Source organism: Spermophilus citellus (genome assembly GCF_964194105.1).
Source record: "Spermophilus citellus genome assembly, chromosome: 1".
NCBI lineage: Eukaryota > Metazoa > Chordata > Mammalia > Rodentia > Sciuridae > Spermophilus > Spermophilus citellus.
Window position 1 is genome coordinate 202084960 of NC_138182.1, and position 22817 is coordinate 202107776.

Consider the following 22817-nt stretch of genomic DNA (forward strand, 5'->3'; position numbering starts at 1 on the left):
GAATCTCCCATGGTATCTACTACCATTCTGGCCCTTGGCATGCATCCAATAGAGGTTTACTAATTGTTCATGACATACAATTTAAACTCATCAGAGTGATTAAAATAATTTCTAAAACTGCAATAATTATTTGAATAAACAAAGAGTCAATGTGATAAAATGGAAATAACTTTGGATTTGGAACCAAAAAAAAAAAAATAAGGTTCAGTACTTGTATATAACAACCAGCTGTGTTATGCTGAGCAAGTTACTAAATTTCTCAGAGATTGAGCCTTCTTCTTTGTAAAGTGAGGATAATAATACATGTTTTGCAGAGATATTAGGATGAAATGGTATGTCAAATCACCTTGCAGTGTCAGAGTCAAAAGAGAACTGAATGAATAGAATTACCATGTTCTTTGGGTGAAATCATGAACTTTAAAACAAGTAACATCATAGTATCAATATTATAAAATTTTAGGCTTTCTTCTCAAGCCTTCTGCATCTGCACATATATATATATATATATATATATATATATATATATATATATATATAACAATAGACAATTATTTATTAAGTCAGTGACAAAGACTAATACATATGCTCCATAGTGAGCTCAGTAACTGTTATATACCATAATAGCCACGTAATGCCAATGAACAATGTTTTTTTTGTGAAAAAATTCTACCTATTAATCAATTGTAAAATACTTGCACAAATATGCTTGGTACTTATAAAATCCACACATTTTCTACCTTTCTATATTGTGAGTGCAATATCCTTACCAGTAACTTCCAGTGGAGGAAGGCATGTTACATCCAAAAAGTAACATATGATGGACAGTATCCATGCTGGCTCGAGGTTTGAAGTCAACTGTTAAAAAAGAAAAAAATACATGAATGTGAATATAAGTTGTACTTCTACACACAATATCACAAGAGACTATGTCTTGGAACACTGAATACCTGTATAATAAAGATGGTTCTATGTTCTAATGATAGAATACCTTGGTTCTATAAATTATCTTTTTCCTTAAGATAAGCTTGACTTAATAATTTTATTTAGTAGGATAGTACACTCTGATACAATAAAAAGAGAAAACAATAATCAATAGATGAAATACTACACATACACATACTTCTTAATGGAAGACCCCCTTTAAAGTGGTTAAAGTATTATGTGGGTATAAAATGAAAGCTATAGGCTATAGAAATCCATACTACATTTCTGTCCAGGTTTCAGCAGAGTGCTAAGGACCAGAGCACACTCCACAGCAGTTCAGTGAAATGGAAATCACAGTGAGCAAAGAGTGAGCAAAAACATTTATAACATAAGTTTATTACCTAAAAATGACAATAGTAGTCATTGGAATGTATGTGGAAATATGATTTATCAGGAAAGAAAAAATAGAAGTGGAAAGTATATCTACACAAATACATAGAAAATGTGAAATTAAGTCCTAGGTGAGTTCAGTGCACTTGTTAAAAGGATATTGAAGCTTAGACAGTGACATTTCTCTTTTTCTCCTGATAATAGTGGTGGTAAGATAAGTTTTATAAGCAAAAACTAGTGTAGAAGTAAAACAGAGAAATATTTCAAAAATTATGTTATTATATAGGTCAGTACCCCTACCCACTCCTGGTAGGGGTTTAGCACAATCCCTTTTTGTTCTGATATAAAATGCTGCCAGCATGTGGTAGAAGTTTATGAGTTGCCTTTACTTATAAAATTCTAGTGTGATATCCAGAATATACAAAGAACTAAAAAAACTTAACACCAAAAGACAACCAATCAACAAATGGTCAAAATAACTAAACAGAAATCTCTCAATGAAAAAAAAGCAAAGACCAATAAATACATGGAAAAAATGTTCAATATCTCTAGCAATCAGCGAAATGCTAATTAAAACTACACTAAAATTTCATCTTACTCCAGTCAGATGGCAATGATCAAGAACACAAATAACAATAATTAAAGGAACACTTTGTCAGTGGGACTGCAAAGTAGTACAACCTCTCTGGAAAGCAGTTTGGAAGATCCTCAAAAACTGAGTGACGGAACCACCATATGACCCAGCTATCCCACTTCTGGGTACTTTCCCCAAAGATCTAAAATCAGCATACTACAGTGACACAGCCACATCAATGTTTATATCAGAACAATTCAAAATAGCTAAATTATGAAATCAACCCAGACAGGTGCACATCAATAGATGAATAGATTAAAAATTGTGGCATGTATACACAGTGGAGTTCTATTCAGCCATTAAAAAAATGAAATTATGGCATTTGCCAGTAAATGGATGAAACTGGAAAATATCATGCTAAGTGAAATTAGCCACACTCAGAAACTCAAAGGTTGAATGTTTTCTCATATGTGGAAGCTAAAGTAAAATAAAGGAAAGGGGGAGGAAAGAATAAGATTACATAAGGAACAAATACAAATTAATAGATGAGCGAAAGGAATGCTAGTAGAATAGAGGAAGGAGAAAGGGAGAGGGGGAGGAGGAAGAATAGGAGAGAATATGGGGATCATGAACTGAAATCAATTTCCATGCATGTATGAATTTGTCAGGATGAACCCAACTACTATGTATAAAGCTGTAACAATAAAAATAAAGTTCAGCTTAAAAAAATGCTAGCTTTTTTTGAGGTAAATGACCTCAAGTCTCAAGTGTGTACAAAACTGCATCTATTAACTATTTTGGTCTGTTTCACAAACCAATATAGTGTGTGGGCACCTGTCTGGGTTGATTTCATAATTTAGTAAAACATCATTTGTTGTTAAAATATGCAGCTGAGACATGAGTGTCTATCAAATAAAGAAGTGTTCTTTATCAAACTGTGGCCCCACCACTTGCAAAGTGTGGCTATCAGAAAACTGAGGGGCCTTAGTATGTGCTGCCTTGACTTACAACTTTCAGAGGAAATAAAAAGATGTGTATTAACTACACTGAAAATAAGAACTTAAAGTCTAAAAACCAAAATTTGAGGTTTTCATACCACCATTAAAAAAATAACAGGAAAGAGGGAATGTTGGAAAATAGACAATATAACTTAAGCCATATCACAGAAAAAGTCTATCAACAAAAAAAGTGTTGTGGAGTGATAGTGGCCATCATATCATTATATTGCATGCACATAAAAATATGTAACAACAAATTCCACCATGATGTATAACTATAATGTGCCAATAAAAATTGTGGAAAATTAAAAAAAAAATGTATAAAAAAACAAAAAAGAGAATATTGTTTTCTATCACCAAAGAATACAGTAGAACTAGGAAATTAAAGATACCTTGGAAGGAAAGAATCAACTGGAAATTGCAACACTTCACAACTCATAGAAAATCATATTGATACTAAACTGAAGTTTGTTAGCAAGAGAAACAGAAGGAAGAAAAAGGGATTCCACTTCACAGACCACTCTCAACATTAGTGCAGGACTTCTTTCCTCACTTCCAGAATCCTCCCAGCAGAAGAAAAATTTTAAAAGCCCTAAGGCAGAAGGACCTGGAAGTTATTTATTATTTATTCACCTTAAATTTATTTTGGTAGATAACAGATTTGTAATTTTATATTCAATTTTGTCAAATTGCTTAATCACCCTATGGACATCTACTAATTTTTCATCTGACTGTATCCTTTCTTTCTTTTCTTTTCATCTCCCCTCTCCTCCCCTCCCCTCCCTTCCCTTCCCTTCCCCTCCTTTCCCCTGTTCTCTTCTCTTTTCTTTCTCTCTTTTTGCTTTGGTACCAGGGATTAAACTCAGGGTCACATAACCGCTGAGCCACATTCTAAGCCACTTTTTAAAGTTTTGAGACAGGGTCTCACTAAGGCCTTAGGGCCTTGCTAGGTTGCTGAGGTTAGTCTCAAACTTGCAACCCTCTTGCTTCAGCCTCCTGAGTTACTGGGATTACAGGTGAGTACCACCATCCTTACATTCTTTTTAAATATTATTGCTCCACTAACCTATGAGGGGTTGTCAAACAAGGGAAAGAGGCTGATTCCTCTTTTTTTTCATAACTCATGTAGATGATTACATGATCTCCAGCCCTGCGATTATCTTATTAGAGGTGGACAGATTTCCTATCATAGAATCATCCTTGGAATTTTGGTCACAAATTAACAGGGTCAAGTGTAGTTTATTCCAAGATTAGACTGTTAGATGCAAAACAACATGGGTTTTAGGCATTAGCTACAAACTCAAGTGGAAATTCCAGCTGAGTTGGAATCCTATGTTTTCTTCAAGAAAGAGGTCAGAGAACTATCTATTTGGGAATCACTCAGAGATTAAACCCAGAATCTGTGAAGTTGGACAAACGCACTAAAGATGAATAAAACCAGAGGGAAGGCTCAGGGCAGAGCAATAGGGAAAGCCTTGAATTGTTGTGATCCATTTAGAAGACATCAATGACTTTTTTTTTAATGTTAATTCTTTGTGCATGCTTCTTTGAAACAAGGCAAAATAACCTCTTTGGAAAAAGGGTGAGCCATCAGTAACTTTATAAAATTATTAATAAGCAAAAGATCCAAGTAAGAATCTGTGGGAAGAGGAACAGATCATAAAGACAACAACATGCAATCTCTGAGGCTTTTTATTGGAAAGAAAAGAGTTTTCCTGGCCTTTTGTTTATTGAAAAAGATCTTCTGACTGTCTTCTGTGAAGTAAAAAGTAAATCTTAATTACTAAAAAACAAATTCTCTAACCACATTTTTTTCTCATTCTGACATAATCTTTTAAGTATTATTTATTTGTTTCATATTGAACTCTTATTAGCCACGTTTAATTCCCATGTCTAAAAAGAAAAAAATAAATCTATGTCTTTAAGCAGCAATAAAAAAATTGTTCAGTTCCCTCTCTTGAAACTTTATTCAAACTGACTCACAAATTCCTCCAGACACTCAAGAAATAATTTAATTGATAAACTGGTACAAGATGAAACATGCAACTTACCACATTTGTTCATATCCTAAGCAAAAAGTTAATCAGTATTTATATAATTAAGCTTAATGTATAATTTATTGAAAATTGAAGTTAAAATTACCTCCAGTAAAAAAAAAAGGCATATCAAAAGTAAGTTTAAAACAAACAGAAGATGCCTTAAAATAATGCAGTACTTAGATAATTTCATTAAAAGGCCTGCTGCCTGTGGTAGGAAGGGGCCAGGTGGAAGAAGATTAGTCTGACAGGTTCTCTTCCTGGATTTGCTCCATTCCTACTTATTACAGAAGTAATAATAAGACCCCATTCCTTAAAAATAAGAATAAAGTCCACTGAGCACAAGACACACTTATGAATATGTAGGAGATTTCAACACAATGCAAAAAGTATAAAAAAAAAATTAAATCACATCTTAAAAGAGATTCCTTCTTTTTCTCCCATCAAATGCCAATAAAGAAAGAAAGAAAGAAAGAAAGAAAGAAAGAAAGAAAGAAAGAAAGAAAGAAAGAAAGAAAGAAAGAAAGGATTCACAGGGAAGAGAGCTAGAGAACAATAATGAAAACAACTGCATTTAAGTGTGCAATTCTGACAGGCAGAATAAACAAAGGCAGCTTTGGGATAGTGATAAACAGCTCAAAATGCAGCCTTGTGAGAATGTGAGGGAATATTATATCCCGTAAGATTAAAAGTGCCACCACCTTTTCCAACTCAGTACAGAGATGACAGCTGCTTAACTGGAAATGGTACTTCAGTCTCAACGGGTGTCAGCAGTTCAGATCACCTGATGTGTTCGATCAGGGCAAATTCTATAGGTAAGTCCTGGGAACCAAATATCTTTCAAGGCCCCAAACTTCAGAAATAGTGACTTGGACGATAATTAAAGGAAATATGATGCACCGAAAGTGTAGAGGTTGGAGGATTTCTCTAAGGTAGCATCATCTGAAATGAAAGACTTGAAAGTATATGTATTGAGCAGAGAGATAACTAGGTATATTTTCTGGAGTTCTAAGCAAAATTTGTTCTAAGAATTTATTGCCTCTCTTAGCTAACATCAGACTACAACCAGGGCCATAATATTCTCTAAGAATGTGACTTAGAAGAGAGTTTCATTTAGCACTTGGCTTTCATTTTTTCTTGACCAAGGAGATATCCAGCTGTACATGTCAAATATCACTGTATTTGCCATTCTCAGGATATGGAAGGCCTGTGACAAACGTACACAGCCCAGGGGAGGAACCAGCAATGGTGGAGATACCCATGCACACATCGTCAATCCTAAATTACCAGTGGGCATGGCTTCAACACCCTTTTTAGTTAATGATACATAATGGAGGGATACTGTAGACCATGGATATTAACCTAATGAACAAACTCACATTTGGATCTCCATTCTAGAACTGTTGCTTATATGCGCATTAGAGATAATCATTATTAACTTTTTCTTTCCTCCCAGTGGAATCATTATACACAGTATTTTATTTATTATATAAATTGTTAAATAATTTTTTTCAGCAGTATTTTTTAACCTATGCTGTGCATTGGAATTACCTATGGAGTTGTTAAAAATAAAGTGCCCAGGGTTAATACTGGATCAGTCCCTTCCCATCCCCCATCAATATCTTAATCAAATCCTCATAAGTCAGAGGTGAGTAATAGGTAATTCTAACTGTAATCAACAGTTTCAATGGCTGGATATATCCTATTGTGTGAGCATACTTAGACTTCAGTTAAGAAACCATAGTTAAATTGGGATTATATTGCTCTTTTAAACGTATAGCACAAAATAAATTATAAAAAGTTTTTGAAGATAAAAATTAATTGGCATTTTTAGAATTGTTTTATTAAAAGAGATCACTGGGACTCTACTACATCGTATAATCCTTTTAGGATTGAGGTCTGAAGCAGACATACAAATGAAACTTCGGTTATTATGTTTGCATCTGCAAAAAAAGAGTTTCCTAATGTTGCTAGCACTTTTAAGCCATATTCAACAGGGAGAATTGGTAGGTGTAAGGTTTAAGAAACAATAACATAAAAAGAAATATCATGATTTAAAAAAATTTACAGGCTCCCAAATCTTAATACTATATCCTTAAGCTTTTTTTTATTTTTAAAAATAAAATTTATACCTCAAAAAGTGTTCAAAGGAACTGAAGATAGTAATGCTCTAAATTGTAACTTAAGTGTAGGATATGATCAACCATAATGTTCACAATCTTTCAGTTGGGCCAAGAAGATACAGATAAATGTAAAGCCCAGAGCACCACAGTCCATTTGCCAGCAATGTTAAAAAGCTGCAGCAATGGCATATTATATCATCTGCTAGCCTCCCGCATAACCATAAAGCAAATCTACACTTCAGCAAAGACCTTTTGCTTGAATATTTTAAATCAGAAAGCTTACTAGAGAAAGTGTCATTAACTCTTGCTAGCATGGTCAATGGTGTACAATTCATAAAGAATCCTTAATGTAGTTTGTGGGGACTTTCAGCTGCTGTTATCAAATTAACCAAGAAATAAGACACCTGAGCAAGCCTATCTATTGAACTAAATTTAAAATGAAATAATCCTTATGCCTGAGTAAAGGAGTTCAACACTAGGAACAAAACTTCTAGGTGATAGGCTTTTATTTTATTTTATTTTTTTAAAGAGAGAGTGAGAGAGGAGAGAGAGAGAGAGAGAGAGAGAGAGAGAGAGAGAGAGAGAGAGAGAGAGAGAATTTTTTTTTAAATATTTATTTACTTATTTAGTTAGTTAGTTTTTAGCGGACACAACATCTTTATTTGTATGTGGTGCTGAGGATTGAACCCAGGCTGCACACATGCCAGGCGAGCGCACTATCACTTGAGCCACATCCCCAGCCCCGAGAGAGAATTTTTAATATTTATTTTTTAGTTCTCGGCGGACACAACATCTTTGTTGGTATGTGGTGCTGAGGATCGAACCCGGGCCGCACGCATGCCAGGCGAGCGCGCTACCGCTTGAGCCACATCCCCAGCCCATGATAGGCTTTTAAAATTGAACTTTTTGTTAGTATATACCAGAACTAACTTAAAAATCAACAAAGAGACTATCAGCCAAACCACACAAAATAAAAGAGGATAAGCATCACTAAGCCCTATTTTTGTAATACAATTCCTATAATAGTCCTTTATTAATTGCCTACAGAATCAAATCCAAATCCTACTTCTTGGCTTTTAAGGTCATATATAATATCATACCAGTCTCTGAGCTCACCTCACTTCCAATATGACAGCACCCTTATATTCACCTCTTCACTTTCATATGGCAGTCCTACTTACATAAGAATCATATCTGCTAACATTTACTGCAAGGCACCTATTTACTTCTTACAAAGACCTGGAGTCTGGTCCCTTTTCCTTACAAACACATGATCCTTGAGAAGAGACTTGTCCTTGGTTATATATCTAGTAAGTGAGGTTGGGATTTGAATGCAGAGTCATCTGGCTCAGAGCTTGCTCTTTTAGCCACTATATGATGCTGTCTTGTATCTTTGTGCCCCATGTGTTCCTTTGTGTTCATACTATTGGTCCCTATGTTTATATGTTCCTCTATGTAACAAATAAACCATCTTCCCAGGTCCTGATCAAAGCTTGCCAATCTCCCCTGTGGCATTCTCTGACCAGATCAGTTTACCATGATCTTTTCAGAGCTTAACACCAGCTCTTTCTGAAATAACAGAAATGGATACTTCAGAAGGAAGTATACTAGGAAGGAGAAGGAAAAGGATTCTCAGTTAACTATTTGGTAGCAGAAAGGTGACAGAGCTCAAAATATCATAATTCCCTCCACTGATGGACATCTACATATCAAATTTGATCCAAACCTGGGCATTCTGAATTGGCCATTTTACTAGGTAGATGATACTTAATCATTGCATTAAAATAGCTATGTCAACAAGTTTTGTGACTACCAGATGTATCTAATTGAGGAAATTCCTTCTCTTAGCTTATAAAATATAACAAAATGGTTCCTAGTCCTTTTCTCACCATTTTTTTATTACCTGAGAAAAGTCTGGGAGTCATTAGGGGTTGTCATGTGGATATGTGGATGACCAAATGTTTGAGGGCATTCAAGACAAACTGAGTGTCTGACAAAAGGAATATAGCAACAACTTCTCCTTCATGAGTATGACCAAGGAAATTGGGTTTATCTACTCATCAGAAACCTCTGGTATTAAGTATCATATTTACATCATCTATAATAATTCTTTCCAAGCAGCTTTCACTAAGAAACCAGAAAAAGTTACCTATGGTGCCTGTTAGAAGGTTCTCAATGGTAATATGAGTCACAGAAAACTATTTGTTATTCATGTTGGAGAAAATTCTAGTAAGGAGAAAGGAAAGGATACTCAATCAGCTCAGGTGATGGGTGCTCACACATGTATATGTGTGTTCCAACACACATACCCATGTGCACACACAAATATACACCCTTCTAATAGCTGCTATCAAAGCTATAAAATGTGGATATAAACAATGTTCCCTGATAGACCTTGGTCTTTACAGTGACTCACAAGGATGTTTAAAATTATACCATTACTGCAGTTTTCAAAGTATCCCATTTTCACTTGAATATGTAATTTGTTTAAGAAAGGTCACATTTGGAAATACTCAAACCTAACTGCAATTCTGTAATGGAAATTGTTCTACATACTAAGAGAGAAAGCCCAAGAAAATGAAAAACAATGAATCATTAGATTAATTTCATCTATTTCTGAATTCAATGGCAACTATCTCATTTGTATAGTGTAATTTGATAGATAGGGATCTGCCATCATTCACTAAGGAAAAGACACATTTATTTACTGGTCGCCTATGTGAGGGAAAGCAAGTGGATGAAGATGACAGTCAAATTTCTTGGCTGAGTGGACTGCTGTCAGAGCCAATTCCTCTGAGTGTCCGTAAAACACCTTTTAGACAGCAACATAGTTCAGTGGTCAAATGCAGATTTTATCCAACCTTTACCAATTCCAATTTTGTGATTTCTTTTTAAAACAGTAAACAAAAGCAATGCATAGGAAAAGCTATGATTTTGTTCAAAATATGAAAAAATCATTTTCATTAAACTATATCCCAAAATGCCTACTTTAATTAATATTTAATATTTAATACAGATATATAAACCCATCATAGTATATGCTTACATGTACACTTGTTACATATGTAGTGTATATATATATATATATATATATATATATATATATATACACACATATATACATATATACATACACACATACACACATATATACCATCATGGTATTTTCTCAATATTAAGAAGGATGTTTATTGAAAACCATTTACATAACTTTGACACACAAACATAAAGCCAAAATCGTGGATTACTCAAATGATATTCTGACTTTTAACACTATCAAGAATGTTGGTCTTAGTCATAATTAGCTATCTAAATTGTTCTCTTTTTGTATGTTCTTCAGAAATTTGAAAAATTCAAGGATAAAGTCCTTTTTATATGTTTTTACATTTGTGTTCTTGTCTTCTGGGATTCTGCTAAGCTCTGATTTCCTAAGCATGTATCATACTTAACATTCCCATTATCTAGATCCAAAAATGGCACATACAAAAATTTTATTTGCTGAGAAAATTAATAAGTGATTTTCTTTTTTTTTAAAAAAATAACCATTCCTTATACTAAAACAAGAAAATAATTTGAAGTAAAAGAGTAAACTGCCTACTATTTGAAACACCATATTAAAAATTGGCCAAACAGGCAGGCACAGTGGTAAATGCCTATAATTCCAATGTCAGGAGGATCTCAAGTTCACCACCTGGTGTGGTGGTGCATGCCTGTAATCCCAGTGCCTGGGGAGGCTGAGGAAGAGGATCCCAAGTTCAAGGGCAGGCTCAGTAACCTAGCAAGGCTCTAAGCAACATAATAAGACCCTGCCTCAAAATTTAAAAAAAGGTCTTGGGATGTGATTCAGTGGTTAAGTGTCCCTGGGTTCTATCCCCAGGGCCAAAAAAAAAAAAAAAAAAAAAAAAAAAAGCCATTAGTGAGTCTCCATCATATCCTGTGTCATATTTCCTTTTGGTATTCAAAAGTTAAAAAGGCACAGATAATGAAAGCAGAAGCTACAAAATAGTCTTAAGAATGGACAAATAGAGTTGCTATTTTTTTAAATGAATAAAATATTAAGGGTCTTCACAATGCTTCATTTCTAACCTAATCTTATAAGGAGGCATTTATCTAATCTTATGACAAGGCATTCGGAGATTTGGAATTTGGGATAAGCCACAAAAGGCTAAAGATTCATGTCTCCCTGCCACTGTCTAGTCACCCACTCTTGAAGTGGCAGAACCCTGGTTATCCCACAACCAAAACTTCCACTGTAAGAGTTTGGAAACTTAGGTATAATCCCTTTCCAACATATAACCTATATAGCCAAGCCCTTTTCCCTTTCTCATTTCTTAATATAAATGACTGCTTGATGTTTCTCTTTGGTTTTCAATTCTCTAGTTTTAATTTGGCTACCTCTAGATATCTGTGGCAAATACCATGGAGGTAGTACATTAAAGGACTCACACCAAACATGGAACAATCCATTTTGCACAGGTAGCCCAATCTTTAGCATTCAAGCAATTCTTTCAACAATAAAGAAAGGAAGAAATACTGAAAACAATTACTAACCTTAGAAGATCATTTAGAAGAGTTACTTAAGAAAATGAAGAAACATCTAGAACCCTGATTCTAATACAGCCCTTGTGTGTTTCCTATGAATATTTTGTTTGGATATATTCACTTGTACTTTTTGGATATATTCACTTGTACAATTTTAAACTATGGAAAAGTAAACACATTTCTTTTAGGAGAGCAATAACACATTCCAGGATATATATTCATAGCCCTTAGAGGTACTAGCCCTGGTGTCATATACTACCTTCAATCCTTAGAAACAAGCAAGTAACTGTCAATGTGAGAACTGTAATATTGCTGTGACACATGACTGCCATATTTATTCAGGTGTGTAAGGCAGCCTCCTCTTCAAAGCAAGTATGAAATGGTAGGAATTAAGAATACCTCTGACCTTGAACAAAGAAATATAGTAGAAAAGAAATCCATGTAAAATTCCATTTATGAGTAAATATTATTTTCTCCCAGGCCGTCAAACATGTGGATGTGAAATTTTAAAAAGCTTTACTGTTAATATTTAATTATCAATAAAAATTCTAAATCCCATCTGGGATTACTCAAAGAACTACAACTAGAAATTTAAATTATTACCTTTAAAGTTATTCAATTCAGGACCTGGGAGCACTGTCCTTCCTAACTTTTTTCCTTGGTAATGTCCAAATACTATACAAAACCATAGTCAGATAATGTTCAACTTCTCGTGGTGTGACTTTCATTCTTAGGGATTAATCAGTGAGGCAATTTTGTTGTTATGACTTGTATGTTTTGTTGTGATTGCCACCAAAGTATGGTGGAAAAATAAATGCATGTTGTGCTGGTTTTGCAGGTCTATTATGTCCATTCCTGTGGGGAATACCTCATGAAAATTCATCCTCAGACTGCTCCAAGGCTATGTGGTAGACATTTTACAACTCACATAATAGCCATTTCAGCCCACTTGAAGATTAGTTTCAAGGGACCAGAATACAACTCTCATTACCATCACTTTTCAAAATCAACATCTCAAAACAGAAAAGTAAAGTGGAAAAAAAATATTCTTGAATAATTTTCCAATCATCCCTCTCCCCCAAACAGTTAAAAGTCTGTCATAGGGATGATTAAATTAAAACAACCTAGATGGAAACAGATGGTGCTTTGTCACTTTTCCTATCTGATTTAAAGGCTCCACTGGGGAAGGACCTGTCATTTAAGAGTCTTCTTACTCTATAATATAAACAACAGGATGGATGTTCCTTCTTTCTCCATTCCTCCCTTCCTTATTTCCTTTTTATATTCTCTCACTCCTTCCATTCCTTTGTATCTATCTACTTTTCTGACAAGTAAAGTCTTAACATTCCCCAATGATGATTCTAAGTGCAGTCAATTTATAGCATGAACCAGCAGGTAAATATACAGTCTGTCTAGTGGGGTGGAATTAAGCATTCAGCCACAGACAGAAAGCCAATACTATACCAAATGGGACCACATGGTATTGGTGACCATTGACATCTGCATGCAAATCCTTAACTACTATTACTCATGAATCTCTCCAGATACAGTTTGTAATCTTGTCTCTCAGTGGCTGTCTCTAGTTTGTTTCTGCATTAAGCATGATAAATGCATTTTAGAACTTGACAGTAAAAGATTAATATGCTCATAACCATCAAAGAGAACCTTTCACTGATTTCAAATAGCTGTTCTCTCTGCAACTGCCACCCCCCTCCCACACACACCATCCAATTAATACTTACTCACGAAGGCTTCCTCATCCACCGGCAAACGCATTGACATGCAGAAGTATGTATCAGACTATTAAAGAAAGAAAGATACAAAATTCAAATTAAACTCTGCTAATAAGAAAGAAATAATAACTGCTAAATGCATGACCTCTATGACTGGAAAAGTCGTACTGGTCCTGGCAGGTGAGGCTGCCTTCTTGGGGAGAAATGGCAGATTATTAGAAAGGCTAAGTTTAGAATGTAGATACCTTAAATGTTTTTCTAAGATTCTTTCCTAAACAATTTTAGAGCCTATTTATAAAGCTAAGTATCATGAGTATTGTCACAGTTTAAAGGCAACATATTAGATTCCTATATATAATATGTGGAACGGTTTAATGTATTTTATTTGAAAATGGTGAGCGTTAGTTTTGAACATCTTTGCTATTTGCAAAATTAAATTTCTTTAATTTCCTGAATCACTTTACAAGTGTCCCAAATATTAGGAAATAAAATGAATAAAAGTTGGTCTTAAATATAATATTTCATTTAGTTGTTCTCCTTTAATTTAAAAGTTGTATGGAGCATATTGGAGAAATCAACATTAATTCAAATTTTTCCTTCTTTTCCAGTTATTGGCCTTCCATCTAACTGGTAATTTTTCCACAATCAAATATATTAACATCAAGAATTTTCAGTAAGCAGGGTGTGGTGGTGCACACCAACTACTAGAGAGGCTGAGGGTGTAGAAGGTATGAGCCCAGGAATTCAAGGTCAGCCTGAACAACACAGTGAGACAGTATCTCTAAAAACAGAAAGGAAGGAAAAAAAAAAAAAACTTAGTAATAATTTCAATTTAAGGACAATGAATTTTTGAGGATCTATCACTCCAATTCCTTAAAGGAAGTTCAAACACTGCAAAGTATGTGCTATGATTGACCATATACCCAATGCAAAGATAGGCTGTACTCATTTAAAAATTCATCATAGATTATTATTACATATAGAGCTGTAATCAACAGCCTCCACCAACATGGATAGAGATCATGAAATAAAGCTTCTAAAATTTTAGCAACTAAAAATTGTAAATTTAATCTCATTTTTAGTTTTGTGTTGGGAAGCAAACAGGTTCAAATAATGTCCAATATCTTGATATTTGATATAATATCAGTGTTACAATTCAGATACAATTCAGTGTTGCAAGTTTTGCACATGTTATGCACTGTGTTATTTTTCTCAATTGGGGAAAGAGTTAATTTCTAAAAGCCTTTGCAATTATTTAGATTGAATCTTATTTTCTCAATGAGGAAATATTCTGAAAAGCATTGAAGGTTGCACAATAAGAGGTTAAGTCACATATAGGCTGTAGAAATAAAATGTATTGGGGATCTTATAATCTTGAATGCAATTACTGATAAATATATTTCCAGTCTATTGATTAATAGTGTTCCAAAATATGCCTACTCTGCTATAAAATAAAAATAATAAGCTAAAGATTCTTTTGTATCTTATCATCATGAGCAATGAGTAATTTAAAACCAAAAGACATTTCGTGGTTCCTTTAGCTGCTGCTGCTACTATTGCTATTTCTAGCCAATATGCTTATTATATGTAAGATGTGATTTTTCAATGTTTTCCTTGCATGCCATTTGATAACTAAATTAATCAAATGTGGCAGATACTATAAACTTCATTTTTAAGATAATAATAAAATAACAAAACATTTATTGAGAAGTCACGAGGTGCAGGCACTATTTAAGTAAGCACTTTACATGTACTAACTAATCCTCAAAACACATATCTACTACATGGATACTGTTTTACCCATTCTATGGACAAGGAAACTGTGGCAAATCAAGGTTACATACAAAGAATCTTTACAAAGATTCTAATAATCAACTGTCTCCTTGAAAGTATCTTTTCAGAGCTAATTCTGTTTTGCTGAGCCTTCTTCTCCACTAAGTAGCAACATTGGCTTTAACAGCTTCAGACTCCCAGTTCAAATCATTTTGTCTGTTTCTCTCTCCATACACATTAATTAAGAGACTTGAGCAAACACTGTCAAATTTTCTAACAGCTCAAGTCTGCATCACTTGGATGACTGAGAAAGTTGAATGCTGCCAGAAAAAATTTGTTTGTTTTAGGGCTGGGATTGTGGCTCAGTGGTAGAACACTTGCCTAGCACATGTGAAGCACTGGGTTCAATGCTAGTACCACATATAAAGAAATAATATAAAAAAATAAAGTATTGGGTCCATCTACAACTAAAAAGAATATATATATTTTTTTAAAAAAATTATGTTTGTTCCAGTGAAAACATGATACACAGGCATAGGCTCCTTAGCCCCCTAGTAAAGCAACTATTTTAGAAGGCATGCAAGTATAAGTCCTTTCTCTGTCACTCTGAGATATAAAGCTTCTATTACCCAAAACCTTCCTCAAGTATTCAAGGAGATAAATGCTCAGCTCCCTGTACCTTGCTCTAACCTACACTACTACTTCCTGTTGTAAAGTTTGTTTCTCCTCCCAATAAGAGGCAATTAACAAATTCAAAGTCACATATGCCAGCCCCTTTCAAACTCCCAGCACGTTTCCCTCAGCAAAACCTAATCTTTAAAAGGTCTCTTTCCTTCTGTTGTGGCAAAGTTAAGTACACAATGGATATTCCTCCCTATTTCAACTGTCACTACTGAATAAAAATCCATTCTTACCACTTTCACTAGGGTCAGGTTTATTTGTCTTTGATAATAATAAGTATACCAGCTGGGATTGAACACAGACCATCTGAGTAATGTATTACAGGTCATTCAAAGCACTGAACAGATGACTTTAAAACAAATATAAAAACAAAAGTAAACAAAGTAGCTAAGCATCTATTTATAACAGAAAAGGATCAAAATGTGATAAGATGTAAATGAAACCAAAGTTCTTTTTAATTTGAACTAACAGTTTTTTATTTTACTCTTTGATTTTATTATAAGCCAGTGAAAGCTTTTTTAGGAATAGGCAAGTTATATATGTAAAGTAGATATGTAAAATTCAGTCAGTTGGTTCTTTTAATAAAAACAATAACATGGCTGGGGTGTAGCTCAGTGGGAAAGCCCTTGCCTAGCATGCTTGAGGCCATGGTTTCATTCCCAGCACCGATCTAAAAATAAACAAAACAAAAAACAAACAAAAAACCCAAACCCATAAGACTAAACACAATGATATCATATAATACACATAACAGAGAAAACTGATATTTATACTCATAAATGATCAGATTTATACTGTAACTCTTGCTGTTACTATTAGTTGTTCAATTTAAAATGATAGAATAAATTGGGAATGTCTTTCTTTTATCAGTTTATATTCTTGGCTTATAACTTCCTCAGTAATGGAAAATTGTTCAGATTCCAACTGCTTCTTTCCTGAGCTATTGAAGTCAATTGGAAAAAAAAAGGGGGGAGGGGAATGAGAGAGAGATACCAATCAAAATCCCAACAGCATTTCTTGTAGAAATAGATAAAGCAATCATGAAATTCATATGGAAAAACAAAAGACCCAGAATAGCAAAAGCAATTCTAAGCAGGAAGTGTGAATCTGGAGGTATAGTGATACCAGAGTTTAAACTGTACTACAGAGCAATAGTAACAAAAACAGCATGGTACTGGTACCAAAACAGGCAGATAGACCAATGGTACAGAATAGAGGACACAGAAACCAATCCACAAAAGTACAACTTTCTTATATTTGATAAAGGGGCTAAAAGCATGCAATGGAGGAAGGACAGCATCTTCAACAAATGGTGCTGGGAAAATTGGAAATCCATATGCAACAAAATGAAACTGAATCCCTTTCTCTCGCCATGCACAAACGTTAACTCAAAATGGATCAAGGAGCTTGATATCAAATCAGAGACACTGCGTCTGATAGAAGAAAAAGTTGGCTACGATCTACATACTGTGGGGTCCGGCTCCAAATTCCTTAATAGGACGCCCATAGCTCAAGAGTTAATAACAAGAATAAACAAATGGGACTTACTTAAACTAAAAAGTTTTTTCTCAGCAAGAGAAACAATAAAAGAGGTAAATAGAGAGCCTACATCCTGGGAACAAATTTTTACCCCTCACACTTCAGATAGAGCCCTAATATCCAGAGTATACAAAGAACTCAAAAAATTAAATAATAAGATAACAAATAACCCAATCAACAAATGGGCTAAGGACCTGAATAGACACTTCACAGAAAAGGACATACAATCTATCAACAAGTACATGAAAAAATGCTCACCATCTCTAGCAGTCAGAGAAATGCAAATCAAAACCACCCTAAGATACCATCTCACTCCAGTAAGATTGGCAGCCATTATGAAGTCAAACAACAATAAGTGTTGGCGAGGATGTGGGGAAAAGGGTACACTTGTACACTGCTGGTGGGACTGCAAATTGGTGAGGCCAATTTGGAAAGCAGTATGGAGATTCCTGGGAAAGCTGGGAATGGATCCACCATTTGACCCAGCTATCGCCCTTCTCGGACTATTCCCTGAGGATCTTAAAAGAGCGTACTATAGGGATACTGCCACATCAATGATCATAGCGGCACAATTCATAATAGCTAGACTGTGGAACCAACCTAGATGCCCTTCAATAGATGAATGGATAAAAAAAAATGTGGCATCTATACACAATGGAATATTACGCAGCACTAAAAAATGACAAAATCATAGAATTTGCAGGGAAATGGATGGCATTAGAACAGATTATGCTAAGCGAAGCTAGCCAATCCTTAAAAAACAAATGCCAAGTGTCTTCTTTGATATAAAGAGAGCAACTAAGAACAGAACAGGGAGGAAGAGCATGAGTAAAAGATTAACACTAAACAGAGATGAGTGGGGGGAGAGAAAGGGAGAGAGAAGGGAAAGCATATGGAAATGGTAGGAGACCCTCAATGTTACACAAAATTACACATAAGAGGTTGTGAGGGGAAAGGGGGGGGAAAGAAGGGAGAGAATTGAACAACAGCAGATGAGGTAGAGAAGGAAGATGGGAGGGGAGGAGAGGGGAGGGGGGATAGTAGGGGATAGGAAACGTAGCAGAATACAACAGTCACTAATACGCCATTATGTAAAAACGTGAGTGTGTAACCCATGTGATACTGCAATTTGTATTTGGGGTAAAAATGGGAGTTCATAACCCAATTGAGTCAAATGTATGAAAGATGATATATCATGAGCTTTGTAATGTTTTGAACAACCAATAAAAAAATTTGAAAAAATAAAAAATAAATAAAATAGGATCATAAATAAATAAAAAAGGAAAAAAAGAATATGCTTAAATTATTTGCATTTCAATAAAAAAAAGATGCAATGGCATCCTATGGAAAAAAAGGGGGGGGGGAATGAGAGAGAGAGACCTGTTTAAAATTGCACTGTCCTACAGAATTCTTTTGGAACAGCAGAGTTTTCCTTAGAAGGTGTACCATGCACCATTACACTCTGACTTAATATTTTAGTTTTATGTTCCATATTTTAGAATAAAGATTAAATTCTGTGGAAAAAGAGAATGCAAAACTTTTTCTTCTAAATATGAGTACATTTAAAAATACACTCTGCATTGAATCAATAATGTGCCTTTAGCTGAAGGCTCTGAAGACCACAGTTCAATAGAACAGAGAATATCAAAAAGTAATTTATTATTTTCTCTGCAACTGTACAAGACATGTGTGATTCTGTTCTGGAATATTTTGCTATCATGAGTTGCTTTCTGGAATTAAGTTGAGAGCTTAAGATTTATGTAAAAAAGGTAAACCACTGACTGGTCATTTGCACAATTCAACTGGAAAAGCCAAGCCTTAAAGATGACTCTTACAACTTCTGTCCTCCTCAGGCTGGATGAATATGATTAACCACTTTTTATTTTTTTTAATGTTACTTTATTTGATTCTTATAGGTATTATACCATTTTTTTTGGTTGTTGTTGTTGTTAACAGAAATGAAAACTGACTCACAGAAAGATTATTACAGAAAGATTATAGATACCTTGCATAAAGCTGTCCAGGTAGTTAGTGCTGGAGTTGGGCTTGAAAGCCTTCAAGTTTGTGCCTTCAAGACCATGAGTGATAATGAAATATATTCTTGTAATTTTCTTATTGTCAAATTTACTTTATTTAAATTGTGATTCTAGTTAGTCTTTTTTATTTGTGGGGGTGGTGGTTATCAGGGATTGAACTCAGGGCACTCAACCACTGAGCCACATCCCCAGCCCTATTTTGTATTTTATTTAAAGACAGGGTCTCACTGAATTGCTTAGTTCCTGGCTTTTTACTGAGGTTGGCTTTGAACTTGTGATTCTCCTGAATCAGCTTCCCAAGCTGCTGAGATTACAGAATTGCACCATCATGCTTCGCACTCTGGTTTTAAAATCTCGATGCCTTTGTTTTTCTCACCAAGAGACCATATTTAATATTTAAATAAAATCGAACTTTCTCAATTCGTTATAGGCAAGTGAAGACCTTTTGAAAATAAGACATATATTATTTTGGTGTATGAATCAGACAGTAGCCTTTGCCAAATTATCATGAGCACATTAAAGCATAGGGAAAGAAAGATTATTCAGATGATTATAAAATATTATTTCATCAGTACAGGTTAATTTCTGTAGTAGATCAACAAGAATTGGTGATTACTTTAAATTTAAATTCTATGCTATAAGCAGCAGTTATGTTAAAAATTTCATTATATAATAATGTGTATCCATATGGTTAACTGTCACAAATCCTGTGATCAAGCAATGTTGGTTTTTTTTTAAACAGACTCTGAATGCAACAATATCAATAAAAGTTGAAAAATATAGTTCCTCAACAGAACCTTCCTATGTGCATATATAAATAAAGAGCCAGTGAAACTCCTCATCATGTACAACCGCAAGAATGGGATCCTAATTAGAATGTTATGTTCCATGTATATCAAAATACCCTCTACTGTCATGTATACCTAAAAATAACAAATTATATATATATATATATATATATATATATAGACACACACACACACACACACACACACATATACATTCTCTCTCTCTCTCTCTCTCTCTCTCTCTCTCTCTCTCTCTCACAAACACACACACACACACACACACACAGTTCCTCAGGTAATAAAATCATTACATCACTGATATGACCAAGCAACCAGCTGGATTTTTCTTTTTCACATGAAGAACACCAAGAGCCCCATTTTAAAGTACTTTGACTCTATAACCTCAACCACCCAACACTAGTTAAAAAATTGAAATAATTGAAGTACACTAATAGGAACTTAGCATATAACACCTTGCTAAGAGGAAAACATTCATTGAGGCTCACTTTATTAAAAAAAATTCCATCTTATTTATTCTCAAAATAATTCAGTGAGGTAGGTTATTGTATAGTTTTAAGGATGAAAAACTGAAAAAGGTACACTCATACACTGCTGGTGGGACTGCAAACTGGTGCAGCCAATATGGAAAGCAGTATGGAGATTTCTTAGTTAATTGGGAATGGGACCACCATTTGACCCAGCTATCTCTCTCCTCAGTTTATACCCAAAGGAATTAAAAACAGTAAACTACAGGGACACAGCCACATCAATGTGTATAGCAGCACAATTCACAACAGCTAAACTGTGGAACCAACCTAGATGCCCTTCGATAGATGAATGGATTAAAAAATTGTGGCATATATACACAATGGAATATTACTCAGTAATAAAAGAGAATAAAATCATGCCATTTGCAGGTAAATGTATGGAGTTAGAAAAGATAATGTTAAGTGAAGTTAGCCAATCCCTAAAAACCAAATGCCGAATGTTTTCTTTGATATAAGGAGGCTGATTCATAGTGGGATAGGGAGAGGGAGCATGGGAGGAATAGACAAACTCTAGATAGGACAGAGGGGTGGGAGGGGAAGGGTGTAGGCATGGGGTAATTAACGATGGTGGAATGTGATGATCATTATTATCCAAAGTAGAGGTATGAAGACATGAATTGGTGTGAATATACTTTGTATACAACCAGAGATATGAAAAATTGTGCTCTATGTGTGTAATAAGAATTGTAATGCATTCTGCTGCCATATATATTTTTAAAAAGATAAAAATCTGAAACTAAAGTAACTTATTTGCATTAAAACAAATAACCTCAAAAAACTGAAACTAAAAAATATAAGTTACTTATTTGCATTAAAACAAATAACCTCGGAATTGATGAAATGAAATTCGTATACAGTTCTCTAAAACACTTCTCTTTTCATTACAGAAAAATGGCCACTAAAAGGTTATTTTTCAAACCTCCCTAATGTTTGAAAAGAAAATATTGTCAGTTCTTCAACACAATTTTGGTTATTTACCGAATAGAAGAAATAAGAGAATCACAGACATAAAATTCAATAAAATGTTTTAGTCCAAGTCCTTTAAATTTTTGATAGCTGTGAGAACACTTCACAAAAGCTGGATGAAAAATTTCAGTGGACTAGATTAGAGTCACAGCTATTTAATTTTGTCACCATTTTGTTTCTGCAAAATAATTTGAACACATACACATAACTCAGATCAATGCTTCTCCTTAACACCTTCTGAAGACACAAAAACAGCACCTTCCTGCCCCAGAAAGAATGCTTCTATAATTCAACCCTCACTACCAGTGCAGCCTCTCACAATTTTCCATATATCATCATCATGAATCCTCCTTTTCTCTCTGTGGGAAGAACACTGTATCTGAGCTTGGTGCCAGGGGACTGTCTGTAAAATACTGTGGATTCAAACTGCTAACATAAGGCTCAGATGTACAGAAAGGGAGAAATAATGTGAATCTACATAGCCATGACTCCCAGTGCTATCCATTTTTGGTACATCAGCCAAATCTGAATCAAGAGGGATATGATACTGCTGATGCCTCTTTACTGCTGCTATTGGGAACTATCCAAGAAAAGCACACTTTTTTTTTTTTTCTGACAAAAGAAGACAGTGTGCTAGAAATGGAGTGGGGGAAGCACCTATTATTAAAGAACTCCTGATAATATTCTATTACCACCCATTTTTAACCAAGCATTCTCACATGGGCTACAGTGTTCACCAAAATCCTGCTTAAACTGTTTAAAAGAATTTCATTCTTTATTTTGATTTAGTGATTGGTGAGATAGACATGTGGAAGTTAATAAAATCAACTGCTTATTTAAATTAATATGGGACAAACAAAACCATTTGTATACTATTGCACATGAAAACTGTTAACATAAACCCAGTAATTTTTGTTCTGGGAAACCAAAGGTACCATTCAGATGCTAGTGTTGAGCACTATGATTTGATGCTGATTGGATAATATCATTTTATTGTGCAGGCTTAAAGAATCCCCCAGACTGCCTTTTTAAAGACGACTATGGAATGTTGTGACCACATATAGGAGTGCACATAGACAATATGACCCAGTTTCACCTGGATATTACCCTCTTGCTTATATTTTTGGCTATTTGCAAATTGGCTGTTCACTGTAAATAGGCTGTAA

At 34.5% G+C, this 22817-nt stretch overlaps 1 protein-coding gene across 10 annotated transcripts in view; it reads right to left on the reverse strand.

Annotated features, from left to right (window-relative positions):
- The window catches only part of PAM (peptidylglycine alpha-amidating monooxygenase), a 295529-nt gene that overhangs the window by 116698 nt on the left and 156014 nt on the right, over positions 1 to 22817 (reverse strand). For all 10 annotated transcript variants that reach the window (XM_081293032.1, XM_081293034.1, XM_081293033.1 and 7 more), the window contains 2 exons: positions 13330 to 13387; positions 768 to 855 (listed from right to left, as the gene is read on the reverse strand). In XM_081293032.1, coding sequence (XP_081149158.1) covers positions 768 to 855; positions 13330 to 13387 — 146 coding nt within the window. The remainder of the gene's footprint in view (positions 1 to 767; positions 856 to 13329; positions 13388 to 22817) is intronic.